Source organism: Ambystoma mexicanum, chromosome 7p (assembly GCF_040938575.1).
Source record: "Ambystoma mexicanum isolate Mex_15411 chromosome 7p, UKY_AmexF1_1, whole genome shotgun sequence".
NCBI classification, from domain to species: Eukaryota; Metazoa; Chordata; class Amphibia; order Caudata; family Ambystomatidae; genus Ambystoma; species Ambystoma mexicanum.
The window spans coordinates 102,759,534-102,776,455 of NC_090939.1; the positions used below are offsets into that span (position 1 = coordinate 102,759,534).

At 42.2% G+C, this 16,922-nt stretch overlaps 1 protein-coding gene across 1 annotated transcript in view; it reads right to left on the minus strand.

Annotated features, from left to right (window-relative positions):
* LOC138525735 (V-set and immunoglobulin domain-containing protein 10-like) overlaps window positions 1-16,922 on the minus strand; it is a 437,483-nt gene that overhangs the window by 245,394 nt on the left and 175,167 nt on the right. The window contains exon 2 of the mRNA XM_069635883.1: window positions 12,166-12,612. Coding sequence (XP_069491984.1) covers window positions 12,166-12,612 — 447 coding nt within the window. The remainder of the gene's footprint in view (window positions 1-12,165; window positions 12,613-16,922) is intronic.

Sequence of the window (16,922 nt, forward strand, 5' to 3'; positions counted from 1 at the left end):
CCCTCGTGTTCAATGACAAGATAGGAATGCTTAAAAGGTTCAAGCATTATATCATGCTCAAGAGGGGAGCGAAGCCAGAGATACATAAGGTCAGAAACATACCTATCGGCATGAGGGATGCTCTGGAAAAGGCAAATTGTGTGAACGTGACATCATTGAACCCATTGAGTCGTCAGAGTGGCTAGCTCCTATTGTGATTGAGAGAAAAAGTGACCATTCCGTAAGGATGTGTGTAGACCTCAGAGACCCAAATTCCAACATCTGGTTTGATAGGCATTCACTGCACAACACCAATGAGATGCTGACTACGATGAGGCCAGAAAAGTACTTCACAACTTTGGATCTATCGTCAGCCTACAACCAGATAGTTGTTCTTGATGATTCGAGACACCTAAACATTTTTGTTACACCCTTATTAGCTTTTAGATACAAACGTATGCCCTTCTGGATAAGCCACTGCGGCAGCAGTCTTTCAGAGACTTATTCAAAAACTGGTGGCCTTATAGGGGTATATTATTTTCAAGAAGATATTCTCATAGTGTCCATGATGGAAGAAGACCATGATGCAAAACTTCTGGGTGTTTTTTTTAAAAGTCATTCAAGAAAAAAGGCTCACCTTGAAGATTGACAAGTGTAGATTTAAAGTAAGTGAAGTAACATTTCTGGGACACAATCAATTGTGAACCGATTAAACCTAAAAGGGAGTTAGTTGAGACAATATGGAACATGCTGGTTCCTGTTAGCAAAGACCAGTTACGCTCCTTTTGGGGGATGGCGGAGTACCACTCCAAATTCATCCCACAGTTCACTGACAAGATGCAACACATGAGAGGTCTTATGAAGAAGTGTGCAAAGTTCAATTGGTCAGAGCAGTGTCAGAGTGAATTGGAAGACGTCAAGAGAGCTGTGTATGAAGCGCCCACTCTGAGTAGGTTCAGCGACACTGCCAGCAGCATCATCAAAGTGGACACCAGCAATGTGGGCCTGAGAGGGGTACTGCAACAGGTTCAACAAGGTGCAGTGGTAACGATTGCATTACCTCTCAAGTGTTGAAGGATGCAGTGTGGAATTATTCAACCATTGAAAAAGAGGCCATAGGAGTCAAACACTTTAGGACACTCACCTGGGGCCTGCATGTAACTGTGAAGACTGACCATAAACCCCATATACACATAATGAATTCCAGATGTCCACACTTGGAGTCCCCGAGGATTGCTCATGAAGGACACTTGTGAAGGATCCTCACCAAGAGATGCTTGAGAGAGATGTACTGGTGTGCGGAGTCAGTGCTGAGTCTTGGAGAGTCTGGGAGTGGAGCGCTGGCTACTCTAATACTACTTCATTCACGGCATTTTCTTTCCATTGACCTGGATTTTGAGTGTTTTTTTCATCTTCATTGGAGCGAGGAGGAGCGAAGACTCAAAAGCACCCGACATCTGCACAACTGCTATTGGTAAGTCTCAGTCACAGGGGAAACACATGAAAAACACTGATTCCTTTCACATTTGCCTGAATCTAACGGTAACTTTCCCCTGTCCTGCTCTGCTCTCTCACGCCCTCCACTGCAGCATGGTCATCTCTACCGGCCCTCACACTAGGCAACGAGCAAAACTACATCTACTCCGTGAATTTGCTAAGGGTGAAACTGCTCTGCTTTCCAATAAGTCTCAAGGCTCGGCCTGCCACACATCACAATTGATCCTTAGACAATCCGAATTATAAGTTTCAACACCATCGCCAAAACAATTTCTTGAACAGATTCCTAAACAGGCAACACACACAATTTGCAGAGAAATTTGATTGACACTGAAACCGATGAAATTGCAACAGTGATTATATGTGATGGTTCTGGAACGGATGGTACACCTAAAAAAAACACAGAACCCACAATCAAAACTACATTCATTAACGATAATGAGATGGCACAGGCAAACTTTCCCTCGATACACGATCACTCAATGAATCCTAAAAGCGGAAAAACGGAGGACGCCCCAGCCCAACATAGCACCGCCCTTGAGGTGCCACACCAGAAAGATACTGAAATACTGAAATCTGGACTCCTCTGCCATCTCGCAACCAGAATAACAAAGAACGAAAGTAAACATAGCAAAAGCAATGACACGCAGCATACCTCGCTACAGGATAGAACCTCCATGGAGGCGGCGCAACCAAAAGACTTCGACAACCAGATCCATTTCTTCCAGTGTAATCGGAAAATCAAGGAAGAAAATGAAGAGAAAAATTATGTACTTGACAATAACATCTATGCGAAAAAGGCAAAAAAAAGACCCAGTTCATAAAATAAATTATTTAATCTTGGAGCTTTCCACAATACAAAAAAAAGACGCCACAGGCAAAAAAAAGATGGCAACAGAATTATGATAAAATACAGTTATGAAGCACAGACAATGGCTCCCTGACGAACAATCCTGAAAAGCAATGCCTAGCTAGGCTTTCTTTCGATATTTCTGAGATCGAGTCAATCATGAACGATCAGGAAAAAAGAAACAAAGTCTTTGGAAACTTCTTACCTACCAAGCCCAACCATAGAGGCTTGGAAAAGACGTCCACTCCTAGACCTGACAAAGAAATAGGCAACACATTTATACTTGATAACAAACCACTGAATATAGAAAACAAAAAACCAATAAACCGAATAAACAAATACAACCAGCCCAAGAATTACAAACACCGCCAGAAATGAATAGCCACAAAGAGAAGAACTCAAAATGCCAATGCGATATCTTGAAGGAAGATGGTACCAATCCTCCATCAACGACGATGGCTGAATTACAAAGCACCATGATAGCCGCTTCAAATTTCGCACTAACCCCCTTCATTAACCTGCACGAATCCATCAGCGATGCCATGCGCGATCAAGCAACCTTGATCGCTATGATACACACCAAACAAACTTACATGGAAACGCTGCCTGACAAAATTCAAACCCGATTGGATACAGAAGCAGAGATAAGCAACCTATGGCAAACTTGCCTCTTTGATATTGCTAGACACAACCCGCTGAAAAGGAGCAAATCACTACTACCCTGATCAAATTACTTGTCACCAAACAACAAGAAAAATCTAACTATCAAGAAGACACTTAAAAAAAAACAACTCTAAGTGAACCAGATACAAGTAAAAAGTCTGAGGGCAAGACAGAGAATGCCAAAATCATGTCTTTGACAAAGGAAACACACTGCTTGATCCTGCCTACCATACTGACAGCCTCTGCGCGTGTCGTTGACAATGCTGAAAAAATAACCAACCCCACCTTGGAGAATACAGAGCATGAAAAACTGCTGAAAGCTGGAAATGTGGTGGATACATTTCCGATATTCGACCAGACTAAAAAAACTACAAATATCATCGAAAAGAATATACCAAACCCGCACAGGAAAACAAAAAATAATGCTAAAACATCTAGAAGAGGGTTGGGAGCATTCCTAAGAAATCTGACATTGCCCCAAACTACGACCAAGACAGTGACACAAAAGGAGATCAGACAAGTCCCACAAAAGAAAAAAAGACGCAATCCCAATCCAATACCAGGCTATTGAAGAACCCATCCATTCAAAGGAGCAGGAAATAGAAGACAAGAGAAATTTGGAAATGCTGATGAATTTATCAACCTATGAAGAAACGACTCCTGAACTCAAGGCAGCAAACAACATGATTTACACTCCCAAAAGGTCAGTTATTCTGCTCACAGATGGAATTAGTGACACATCATTACTATACATTATTGCTGAGTATTTGGAAGCAATACAAGAATCAGTGACAACAACATACTTACCTGTGAAGAAGTCTCTGACACTGAAGGTGAATGGTCAGGACTCCAATCTGAGCATGACAGTTGCATAAAAGATACGGACTATGAATCCTCACAAATGCACACAGAAGGGAATCTCACGAAAACAAATGAAGAAACAAATATGCGGACTAGTGAACACAATCCTGTTGCTCCATCTGCTAATATGGGCAATTCAAATATCTCACTAAAATTACCAATCTTTGTTGACCTTCGAGCGCACCCAAAAAAGAACAGGATTAAGATCCAAAGATTAAAATTCTCGCAAAATGGCTTAATCCTAAACAGGACTAACCTCATAAGGTTGCCCCACGTAGTTCCACTTCTAAAAACAAATCGGATCAGAAGACATACAAAAGGTGGAATTCCATTACGACGAGCGAACAGATATTATAACACTCCAACTCAACTCCCGTAATCTGGTTGATAAAATCATAGAGCAAGCAAATCAGCTGAAAACATTAGGCTTCAAATGTACGGTTAACCAAGACATTTCAAACATGCCACCCATTAGAAGAGCAAATAAGGATTTCAGCATCATAGCAGAAAACAAAACTGGAATAAGATACTATGAAAAGATTGTATGGGAACAAAAAAGAACATGGAGTACAAATCATAACAAAAGCATAACACAAAGGGATTATTTACAAGTACTCCAAAGGAACATAGCTCCAGAAGATCCTAGAAGAAATAAGACAAGCACTTATCTATAATGTCAGCAGAAAGCGAATATTCAGACCCTTCGCTTGTGCTCATGGAACACTAGGGGCTCTCTGCATCTGTTTAAAAAAGGAAACGACGCTCTTGCTAAATACAAAATTATATGTCTACAGGAGACTTGGATCTACAAACAACCGCTATGTGAAGGATACATGATTCACATGAACCCTGCCATAACAGTCACAAAAGGCCACTCTCACTGCGGCTTTATGACGCTCTGGAAAGTTGAAGCTAATTTCTCACTAATTGAAGCTTTGTCTCCAAATTATTGGCTTCAAATAACCATTCTCAAACAGAAACAAACTGAGAAGATGGAAAACTACAAAACATCAGAACCGTGCTTGGTTCTTATCATAAACATCTACTGGAGCCCTTCCATACCATCGGAGGAAATATTCCTTGATGTGACCCTGACCAACATTGACTCCCTATATATGAAATACAAACAAATGCAGTTGATTATCTGTGGAGATCTAAATCTACATTTGTTTCAGGAAGATGGTATTTAAATACTAGACATCAATTTAACCCCCAAAGCAAAACTTTGGACAGCGGCTATACGACGGCGAAGTCTCATACGCCTAAACGGGAACACCAGAGGAGACAAAGCAGCCAAGTCAACCTGGCACAGAGGCATGTCCAAAGGTTACTTAGACTACATATACATTTTTCCAAACATACTTATCACATACAAAAACTAGAAGTGAATTTCGAAATGCATAGCGATCATGCTCAACTTTCAATGACCTGGAATGCCCCATACCAGTGTTTGAATAAAATAGAAATCCCGAGAGTAGCAATCAACTCTGGCTTAAACAGATTATATATACCAGACAATCAGATAAAAGGACTGGTAGAAGTGTTCAAGGCATCCAACAAAGATGACAGAGAAAATCACTTATGAGCGGCTTCTCATACAATACCATCACAAAAGAGACCATGCCCCCATCCATAAAACGGAACACACGCCCTGCTATTATGAAGCAATTGGTTGCAAGAAGAAACAACTAAGGAAATCTCTAAGGGCAGCTAAAAAAAATAGATCCTGAAGACAGAATACAAACAAGAAGCCTGGGCTAAATTATGCATCCAAATCTTTGAATTAATCTCTACAAACAAATGTATACCAGATACTTGGAAAACTGCAATCATAATCCCTGTCTTCAAGAAAGGCGAAAGGAATCAACCAAAAAACTATCGCTCGCTGGCAATGCTAGTCCCGATAGGAAAGACCTTTGCTTCCATTCTTGTAAGGAGATTCAATGAATGGGCAAAGAAAAATAAAAAGCAGGATCCTCGTCAGACTGGGTTTGCAAGCAAAGTAGGTACAAACATCAACCTTCTGATTCTTAATTTACTAAAACAGGATTCCTTAAGAACTCGGACACAAACTCACGCCATTTCTGTTGATCTACAAATGGCGTTCGATATCGTCAACAGAAATAATCTGTGGAAGAAACTTAAACAACAGAATTGCCCAAATGAGCTGTTAGAACCTATCAAAGCTCTCTACACTGATACTACCGTTCGAGTACGACTGACCCACGATGGAGTTCTCTCTTCTGTGACCAAAATGACAAATGGACTAACGCAAGGGTGCCCTTTAGCTGCCACCCTTTTCAACTTCTATGTCTTAGATCTCGCTGGAAATCAAAACACCATTGTAGCCAACCCTCTCAGACTGAACGGAATACCTATACCTGTACCTTATGTTATATGCAGATGACATTGTGATAATGGACAGGACGCAAGTTGGTCTTCAAAAAAGACTGAAGACCCTTGAAAACTTCATCGAGAAAAACTGTATGAAACTTAACTCTAGCAAGACACAAGTAATGTCCTTGGGATATTGCCAAAGAAAGCAGAAGGCTTCTTTATCCATTTACCTAGAGGGAAAAAAACTCAAAGTAGTCAAGGAAATTAAATGCCCTGGCATACGGCTTAACCAATCTAATGTCGAGTCAAACTGGTCTTCCCATCTGAAGAATAAAGCTTGCCCATTGGCCAGATATGGTTTGATCATTCACAGGAAGTATGGTCAATACTCGATGAAACCAGTCATAGCTTTCTATAGGCAGAAAGCGGCTGCAATACTACTGTACGGATGTGAAACATTACTCAATCTTCCTCGAGCTGTATGGACCTTGGTAGAAGGTATATTCTGGCGTAAGATTCTTTCTTTAGCTCGGTCTTTCCGATGCCTAGAATACGATTTGAACTTGCACTTCAATCGCTTAACTCTATCTTAAACTGGAGAAAGCTAGACATCTATAGAAATATAATCACAACAATGATATTCCAGCTACCAACATCTTGAAACAAATTAACAAAACATCTAACGACATCACCCTGAATAAACAGAAAGAAGCTTGTTTATATTTACTCAATGAAAATGATATTTTAATCGAGACATTGGTAAATAGACCTCTGGAAGTGAAAAAAAAGAATAAAAGAGAATGACTGGGTAAAAACCGTAAGAGAAAAAGATTGATATGAAATTAACATAATTCCAGAAATGGAAACTAGAGCACCCAACGAACTGCATCATGGTCGCACATCATGATAGATGAAAACGGTAAATGAGAAAAATGTACCTTAATCATTAATGACATAAAATGAATGCACTAAATGATGATGAGAAATGTAAATGTAAAAATGTGTATGCAAACTACAACATTTTAATAAAAAATAAACTTTAAGAAAAACGGTGGGCAGGACTGTTGAGCGACATGGAAGAACTTGTGAAAAATTGTCATGCCTGTGCCATCAGTGACAAGTCCAAAAAGTCTAATGAAGAGCTATTACAACCTATATAGGCTCCAGATTGTGTTCGGAAAAAAACAGCGATTGACAATGCAGGACCTTTTGAAACCTCGAAAGCCTACAAGGTTTACATAATTGTGCTATTGGATCACACCTTCAAGTATATGGAATGGGGTATTGTTCAGGACTTTGTGACATCTCTGAAGATTGGAAGATTTCTGTAAGCTATTTTAAGCAGAGAGGCAGATGCTGAGGAGATAATCACAGACAACGGTGCACAATTTGGTGCCGAAGAGTTGCTGGTATTCATGAAGGATAGAGGGATCAGCATAAGCACACCTCACTTTATCACCTCATGACGAATGGTTTGGTAGAATGCATGAATGGAATTATAAAGAGAATTATACAGCTAGCACTTGCCAACATACTACCTTGGAGAGATACCCTCAAGGAGTCATTGAATGCTTATCGGATGACTCTGCATTCTACCACTGGAGTTGAATGTCTGTTATGATGAGAGGGAGAGCTGCAGGTAGCCGGGTGAGTCCGGCGTGGCTGTCAACAAGGAATACCAAGGTTGTGTATGGAGGAGGAGCTAAAGAAAGCGAGAGAGAAACAGACTAAATACAAATAACATTATGATTGCACCAGAGGGACCGAGGGTATTTTGTTTAAGGAAGGGGATTTGGTCAGAGTAAAAAACCCTAGGAAAGTGCTTGAGGGTTTGTCCAAATATGGGAGCCCACAGAGTGTTGAAAGTGTAGGGAAGAAGAATGTGCTACTGGACGATGGGAAAAAGTGGTCTTTTGACAACCTTTTCTCTGCTGCTCCAATGTGAGAGATGTTCCAAGCAAGAGATGTGCCGTCTGATTGTGATCTGTCATCTGATGAAACTGCTTCAAATGATTCTGGTCCTGGTGCCACATTTGTATTTTGCGAGTATGGTGAGGACGAAGTGGGTTAGTTTAGATTTGGTGTCGGTAGTAGTGCAAGTGAGGAGTAGTTTAAGTATGAGTGGTTCTGCTGTTGTATATATCTGGATGGGATATATGGTGGCATGAGTGATGAAAGGGATGATTGTTTGGATTGAACTTTTGTGAGTGAGGGTGGAAGATGGTGGATTACATACCCCATTTCGTGTTGTTGCTCTTGGTAATGTGCGGCACCACCCTTCTGGTTTGTAGTTTTGTTAAACGTGGGTGGTCTGGCTGATCAACCCGGGCTCTACATTAAAAAAGAAGGGTACATCTTAGTTCTGTTGTTGAACAACCTGTTGGTTCCATTCCCTTGTAATTTTTCCGTACCTTCTGCTGTGTTGGATTTGTTCCTGGAGTGTTCCCTCTGTGGGTCTGTTTGTGCTAGGGTGTGGCAGGCCCTGGATACAAGAGCGGCAGTCTTAGATGGGAGGTGTATTGGTTTGGTGATTGGGTCAAGATGTGGCAGTGCGTCTGTGGTGTGTTGTGGCGTACCAGGCGGTGTGTATGTTGTTCTTATTGGTGTGTGAGTTTGTGTAGGAAAGGGGATGTTATGATGTATTATTGTACTCCTGTCCTGTACTGCTGGCCTCCTATGTATTCTGTTAGAATGTTGGTGTCTGAAGTGGTAGTTGGCAGCTCAGGAGAATGTTGGTGAGCGTCGTTGGAGTGTTGAGGCCTGATCTGGGGCTTTGGGGGATGAGAGAGAGCACAAAAAGTATAGCTCTTTTGAGAATGGTAGAGATTTAAGCGTTATAGAAATGTGTAGATGTGAGGGACATAGTAAGTTGTTAGAGTGAGAGAACAGAAGTGTCAGAGCAAATGAAGAAGATGCAGATGGTGTCCAAAAGCATAATTAGTATTTTGGCACATAGTGTAATTAAAGCACTAGCATGCAGGAATGTGTGAGCAGAAAGTGCATAGAGTGCTGTAGTTGTGTTGTTTGTAGCCAGGGTTGTGAGACAAGCACATAGTGTGCAGCAGTTTTAACTTTGGTTATTGAAGTATTTGGCCACAATGCACCTTTTAGTGTCGAATTTTGAGAAGCAAGACGTGGCCTTCAAACAATGAAGTGAGCACAGGCCATGGCTGTAACCGCAAGTGTTTAAGGAAGGAAAGATAAAAAAAAGACATTTAGGAAAAGACATTGTTCCGATTCATAGAATATTTGGCCGGTTCAAAGTGACTTTGCACTGCTGAAAAGTGACGTTGCACTGCCGACACAAACCCTGATTCAAGGAGCCATGCAAAGTGTATTTTTGTCGTGCAAAGTCCGGGCAAAGTTATTTTGTGCTGTAAAAATGACTATGCGCTGACTTTGCCCGGCGAAAATACACTTCGCACAGATCCATGAATCAGGATTTGTGTCGGCAGTGCAAAGTCACTTTTCAGCATTGCAAATTCACTTTGACCAGGCAAATATTTAATGAATCGGGCCCAATGTATGCATTTATCGGACGAATTGTGGTAAAATCTGGTGCATTTGACAGCAGTTTTTGTGTCCTAGCCATTTATTGAGACAAGAGAGTTTGTGTATTATGTTTATAGATGTATAGAGACAACACATACAGGCATTACAGGTGAAAATTGTTAATTTAAATTGTATTGTCATTTACACAAACATGGAAGTAGCTAAACCATGTTTATGTACTGGTTTAGCACTCTATCTTGGTAGTTGCATTGGACATATTGCATCATGCGGGCAAGAGGAGTGGCCAATGTTTGCTCGTGTGCACCTTTGTGCACCATTTCTTTGTGGTTGCGTTGTTTTCAGGTGTTCTTTATTTAGTTTGTCCTTTTCTTTCTTTTCCGCCTTTACATTGTTTTCTTACAGGAGAGGAGGTTGTTGGATTTGATTTTGTATTTGTATTGCGCATATCCAATATGGGAACCAAGCAGGACACTGCATCTGGTTGGTCCTGGTGTTTGGTTTTCAGCTTCATAGGATTTTCATGTTGGTGTTTCAGTTTGTTGGTGTGGTTAGTTAATTTGGTGGATTGCCCAGAAGTTGTATTATGTGACTCAACAAAATGTTGAATGCCAGTGTGACTGCTCCTTATCGCAGAGTGAATTCCCCTGTTGGCGGAGTGAGGCTGTGCGTAGGAGTGGCAGTCCTATGGTTTAGGGGTGGTAGACCCAGGCGGACGGAGTTACGTTTTTTTTTAGGTGGGTGCGATGTTAGATGTTGGTTTTCTCCTCTGGGGGACAGCTTGTGCTCAGGTGTGGCATGCCTGAGGCCTCGACGTGGCAGGTCTGGACATGTATTTTTCCTGTCCAATTTGATATGCTGTTAAGTTTAGAGTGAGCCTTTTCTAGTGTGTAGCTTTATCGTTTTGTTTCCTTTTAGGAATGAAGTTATGTTGTGACTTGGACTGTACCTGGTAGTGTGTGTGTGCATGAGCCATTATGGGAGGTTTTCAAAGGTTTGGGGTATTTATATTGTTACCAGATGGAACCTACCCAATTATCCTCTTAAATCTGGGGGAGGTGACTGAATGGAATTAATTGTCCTTGTAAATTATTACATTTGTTCCTGGTGCTCATCTTGTCCAAATTTCACATCTCAACATACCCCGACAGTTTCAAAGTCAGTAGGCGCCTGGGTAAACCCCATACACGCGATGAAACCCCAAAGGCCTGCACATACAACATATTGCAAAACTGCATTAAGCACTCGCTGCATCAGTGGTGTATGGTTAAGACACTCACGTTGCCCATTGCAAATAGATAAAGTTCAGGTTAAATCAGAGATTCCGGCAGAATCATGTGACTTGCAAATGCAAACCTGGGATTTGCTGCATTTGAATGCACTGCTTTTTTGCCACCGGCCTAAATGACCAACTTCCTATACATGTATGTAGAGGCTGTGCAATGAATCTCGCAACTAAAAGATATTCCAAGTGGATATGCACGTACATGTTTTTTTAAAATTTAATCCAAGCACGTAAATTTGGTCCTCGGAAATATATCCGAATAAGTCAAAAACATGCTTCATGCCAAGCAGCACTGAGTATTGCCCGTGTTGTTGACCGTGTCATTTCCACAAAGTAAATTACTTTGTGGTAATTCACTTCGTGGAAATTACTTCGACCGTTTACTTGGAAATGTTTTTTTATGCCCCTCCCTGAAATCCCCTTTCCCCCTTCACTATAACCCTTACCCCAAACCATGGCTGATCCTCCCCCCTTTTACATCTTAACCCACACAAAAATAAATTTCAAAGTAAACCGTCGATGTAACTTCCACAAAGTAAATTACCACGTAGTCAGTGGTCGAAGTGTACCGAAAAAAAAGTGGTGGAAATGTGTTCCCTACTGGCCTGCTCCCGCTCCCCACAAACCCCATCGCCACACCCCTCCCACACACAATACAAACCCCCGAACACATGTGCCTGCTGTTTAAGGGAACGTTCAGTGCAGTGCACTGAATGTGCAAGTTTCAACTTCTTCCCACACTTTTATTTTAAAACCAAACGATTCCAGAATGGTTTCTTTTTTAAATAAAAGTATAGCAACAGTGCAACTTAATTAAAAAAAAGTAGAGGAGAACCAATCCCATCCACCTCGACCACTGCACGTAGTGATTTACTTTGTGAGAACGTTGGTGACACCAAGACAATCCTCAGCTTTTCAGAGAAACATCTATGATACAATTTGACCGATTGGCATGAAACACACATTGACTTGTTCTGATACATTTCAAGTAACCAAATTTACGTATTTGGATTAAATTAAAAGCATACATTTGCGTATCCTTTTTGGAACGCGTCTTATTTGCTCGGGTTCTGTGCACAGCGTATACTCAAGCACATCTGGAATGACGCAGTTTGCACATGACTTTCCCAAGATGTAGTGTTGCCCAGTTAATGGAAAATACTTAAATTCAGGGGTCACTCACCGTGTGCAGTTCGGATCCTGACCTTCACGCCTTCGCCCATTACTGTCTCCCCACCAGGAAGCATCACCTGACAGTAATAAATGCCATGGTCGTTGGTAGTCACGTTCTGGATAGTCAGGGAGGCCACCCCCGCAGACAAGTCTCCGCTGATGAAAGCCCTGGAATAGTTGGCCACAAGAGTATCGTTATTCCGCATGAGGTGCAGGTGGTGCTTCCCGTCATCCTTGTACCAGTCCACGGTCAGGTCGGAGAGAGATGCACCCTTGGGATTGAAAAATTGGCAGCCAAGGACTACTGTCTCACCCTCTGTGGCTTTCTCTTTGCTTGGTTCTTGGACTATAAAGGGGTGCCACATCTTGGGGTCCATTGTTGCTGCTTCCTCCGTGCCACTGGCATTTGACACGAGGGTGGCATTCTGTACCAAATTTCCATCAACAACGCGGGACGCTGCATGGGAAGAGGAGAGCAGTTTTAGTTACCAAAATCCTTTGATTAACAGTAACATTACATCAATTCCCATCCTCTTCGTACACATAACTGCACATGTATAGGCGAGAAAACTTGCTTGGTACTTATCTGCACCCCCTTCCACTAACCTGAGCTCCAAGGATGAGTCTGTTGTCCCTGCCTCTGAACTGATAAAGACGGTACAAGAGGATGTAGGAAAGGGCTCTTCCCCCAACCTGCATGGAAATGCTTTGAGAGAGCAACAGGGAGAGAATTGGTGAGATGGTTCCATCCACAACCAATTGCTTATTGTTGTTTTTTTTGGAGGGGGTTCTCAGAAGAGGTTCGATGCAATGTCTTATGTTATGTTAATGGTTTGAGATGCGCATATGTTCACGCCTAGTGAGGAGTCTTGGCGCTGTGCTGAGAGATGTCGAAAAAGTGCAAGAAACCAGGATGGAAAGATATGTTTTAAGAAATGTTCTTAACTTTACCTTATGATCAATAACTCTGAATTGTAAAGGCGTCCTGCCCATATGGCATATTTAACCTTGACGATCAGCAAGAGTCTTTTGGAGGCAGAGCCAATGGAATGGTGTGGATTATAGTGAGTCAATGTAAGTCCCAAGAAGTTAAGGTTTAAGGATAGAAGGGCTTATGGGCCAGAAAGATCCTCTTGAAATATATACAATTGACTGCAGAACATCAGTGAATTAGTGTTCAGAAATCAGCGATATGGGCCCACCCAGAAAGCGTGAGAAGGGTATGGCTGCATTTTCTATCCCTTGCCGTCTACTAATGGCATATCGTAGGATTTCTAGATACGCGTACTACAAAAGTCAATCCAGCATCAGAGCGTTCACTAGTGTCTCATCCTGGCTTAACGGGAAGAAAGTTTGGGGTCTTCTTAGCAATTTTACTTTGGCTGAGGGCCGGTGGACGTCCTAACTGGTCTCATCATAAAGAGTCAACAATTATCAAGTTGACTTCCCAGTACTGCCCCTCTGCCTTGCTGAAGCTCCACGCATGGGTTCACCCTGAAGTGAGTGATTACATGTGCTTCTACACTCAAGATCCCACCTGTAAAGTGTAATGGTTTAGGCTGATGGCAGCATGCACGCACATGATGCGTTTCAGGGAACCATGGACCCAAATAAGTATAGGGCCCAGAGAGGCATTCCTTTTTAAGCCCTCTGGCACAAAGGGTTAACTGTGTCACAGGCATGTTATACTAACTTGTGCTCAACTTGTTGCTTTGCCTTTGAGGTGCTGTTATGACCATATGAATAGTAAATGAGACTTTGGGGGCTAGATGTCGTCCTTGTATGCAACTTGTGTTGGAAAGAGAAATCTCGCATCACCGCTTTGGAGACCATCCCTTACTAGACCTACCTGCCCTTTATGTCTTTGAGGTATTATCCTATTTGACCTAAAACATTTGACCTTTTGACCAAATTGACCTTTTCTGAGTGGTCCAAATTCACCTCTTTTTTTTAATCCGGTCCAAATTAACTTTAGGTCAAATAGGTTAACACCTACTTACCTGAACATGAGGTGCGGGGGTTGCGTGGGTGTCCCCTGCTCCTCATGTTCATGTAAGTAAGTCAAAAGGGAGTTGCGGGGGTGTCCCCCGCATCCTTAACAAGGGAGGTCAATTTGGTCAAAAGGTCAAATGTTTTTAGGTCAAATTGCCGAGGGCATTTGCACAAGGTCAAACATACCCAAACCTTTCTTGATGCCAGATTGGATATTTCTGAAGGCATAGGAGCAGCCTACTGGGTGCAATTAAACCCATTGATTTCCCTGTAGGATTTACAGCAATCAATTCCAGGATCCACTTTGATGCCCTCCTCCTCTGTAAATGGAAGGCATAGGGTGGCGAGGAGGCCATCAAAATGTCCTTTTTAAGCATCTGATTTGACAGAGTGAGGTGAGTCAACAGGAAGCCTCATGCTGCTCCAAAGACTTAAAATTGGTATTTTATGTGTGTTTTATAGGGCAGACAATTACAAACAATTTGTTTCCCAGCACACATGAGGGGAAGGTCTTGGGCAGAACGCAAGAGAAGGGGAAGGGCAGTGATGCTAGCAGTCGATTGAAGAGTACTTGGTACAACTTTTTGTAAAGCCAAAGAGCAAATATAAACATAGAAACAACCGGTAGAAAGTGCATATCTCTCAGGAAAAGTGCTTGAATCACAGTGCTCAGGGGTCTTAAGAATGTAAACGCTATGCGTAGTAGCCCTGTTTGAAAGCTGTGTAAGGGAGAGGTGGATTCAAGGTCAATTCTCAGGTCTATCCAGAGTCATGGGTATCGCTGGTGAAGGAGTGTTGTGAAAAGAGACTGTTAAGGGAACAGAATCAGCAAAGAGACAATCCAGTACCAAGAGCCCAGGAGGGGGGATATCATAATTGGCATAAAGTCATACAAAACCTCGGGAAGAGTAACCCTCAAGAATGTAAGAGATATCTAACTAAAGACATGAGGGTGACAAAGTATTCCAAGAAAAACTTTAGCTGACACTAAAGAGAGTACACAACCCACAAGTATATGGGAAGAGCTACAGGAGCTCACAAAAGAAGTCTCAAGTGACAATCAGGGACGATAACTTAGAAGCATATATTCTAAACAGAGATCTTTGAGTATCCATAACCATGGCATATAAGATACAGACTTAAAAAGAAAGCCGCTGGAAGGTAGGCAAGAAGAGAGACGACCAAGAGAAGAGAGACATTCATTTGGCCCATTTGAAGTTATTAATATTAGTGGTAGGGTCAGTTAGAATTAGGTTTAGGACTGAGGGCAGTTACTTTTGGACTTCCTGACGACAGACAAGCAGCTGACAGGGTGATTCCTTGAGTTATAGGGAAAGAAAGGCCTTCTACTTATAATTTCATTAAAGAAAGGTGACATGTCCTTAACATGTCTGACTCCTTCTTCTGCCCCGCCCCAGTGTCTGAACAAGGTTTTTTTAAGGAATGGGAAGATAGAGGAAGTTTTGAAAGAGAGAGGTATTCTGTCTATAGGAGTTGACACATTAAAAACCTTACCCATCAGGGTTACCAAACTTGAAATATAGACTTTTATCCAGTTGACCCAGGGTTCTGTTTGTCTACCTTGTACTTTCATGGTTTGGTTTTAGTTACTAGCGGGGAACCACCTCCATGTCGGCCACCATGAAGACGATATGGAATGAGTGTTGTGTTATGCAAAAGTGTTCACTCCTTCTCTGCCGCAGACTTGTGTAATTACTGGGAGGGCCCACAGAACCTTAAAGGCCTTGACATGTGGTGGTGCAGAGCCCGCGAGGAGGAAGTGGGACATATTCCTGCCATGCCTGCTTTTGCCCTACTGATGTTCACACATTGCTTCTCGCATCCTTGAGAATGTAAACGGAAAGACCCATGCCAGGAGGTCATGCAAGACTGCTGGGGGTGGGGGGCTGGGGAAAGAGCGTATGGCCTGGTAAACGGAGAGGCAGAAAGGCAATGAGCAGACACAGTGGGAGAGGTGACCCGAGAGGGGGTGGGGGAAACAGAGGGAGACAGCAAGGCTGAGCGGTCGTGACAGGAGGTGGGGGACGCTTGCCTCTGTATCTTCATGACATCCGCTTACCCTAAGATTACAATAGGAACATTCTCTGCAGTTACCCCTTACTGGGGGGTGGCGATACTGAGGGGGAGTGCTCCTGACAACCAAAGAGCTGTTTTTCTTTCAGATAGCGCGCACTGTAGGAAAGGTGTAGGAGCTGCATCCTACCAGTATTACCAGCTATACAATTCCCTATTTGTAGGGCGTTTCTGGCTCTCAACATTGCAGTGTTATAAATGATTTCAGAATATAAAACAATACCTTGGGATCTTTATCCAACGGAGCAGCTGCTTTTCACTAGATTCTAACCATTCCATGATTGCCATGGTGTATACTCTAGTAACCATTCCATGATTGCCATGGTGTATACTCTATACTCTAGTAACCATTCCATTATTGCCATGGTGTATATTCTAGTAACCATTCCATGATTGCCATGGTGTATATTCTAGGAACCATTCCATTATTGCCATGGTGTATACTCTAGTAACCAATCCATTATTGCCATGGTGTATACTCTAGTAACCATTCCATTATTGCCATGGTGTATATTCTAGTAACAATTCCATGATTGCCATGGTGTATACTCTAGTAACCATTCCATGATTGCCATGGTGTATACTCTAGTAACCATTCCATTATTGCCATGGTGTATATTCTAGTAACCATTCCATGATTGCCATGGTGTATACTCTAGTAACCATTCCATGATTGCCATG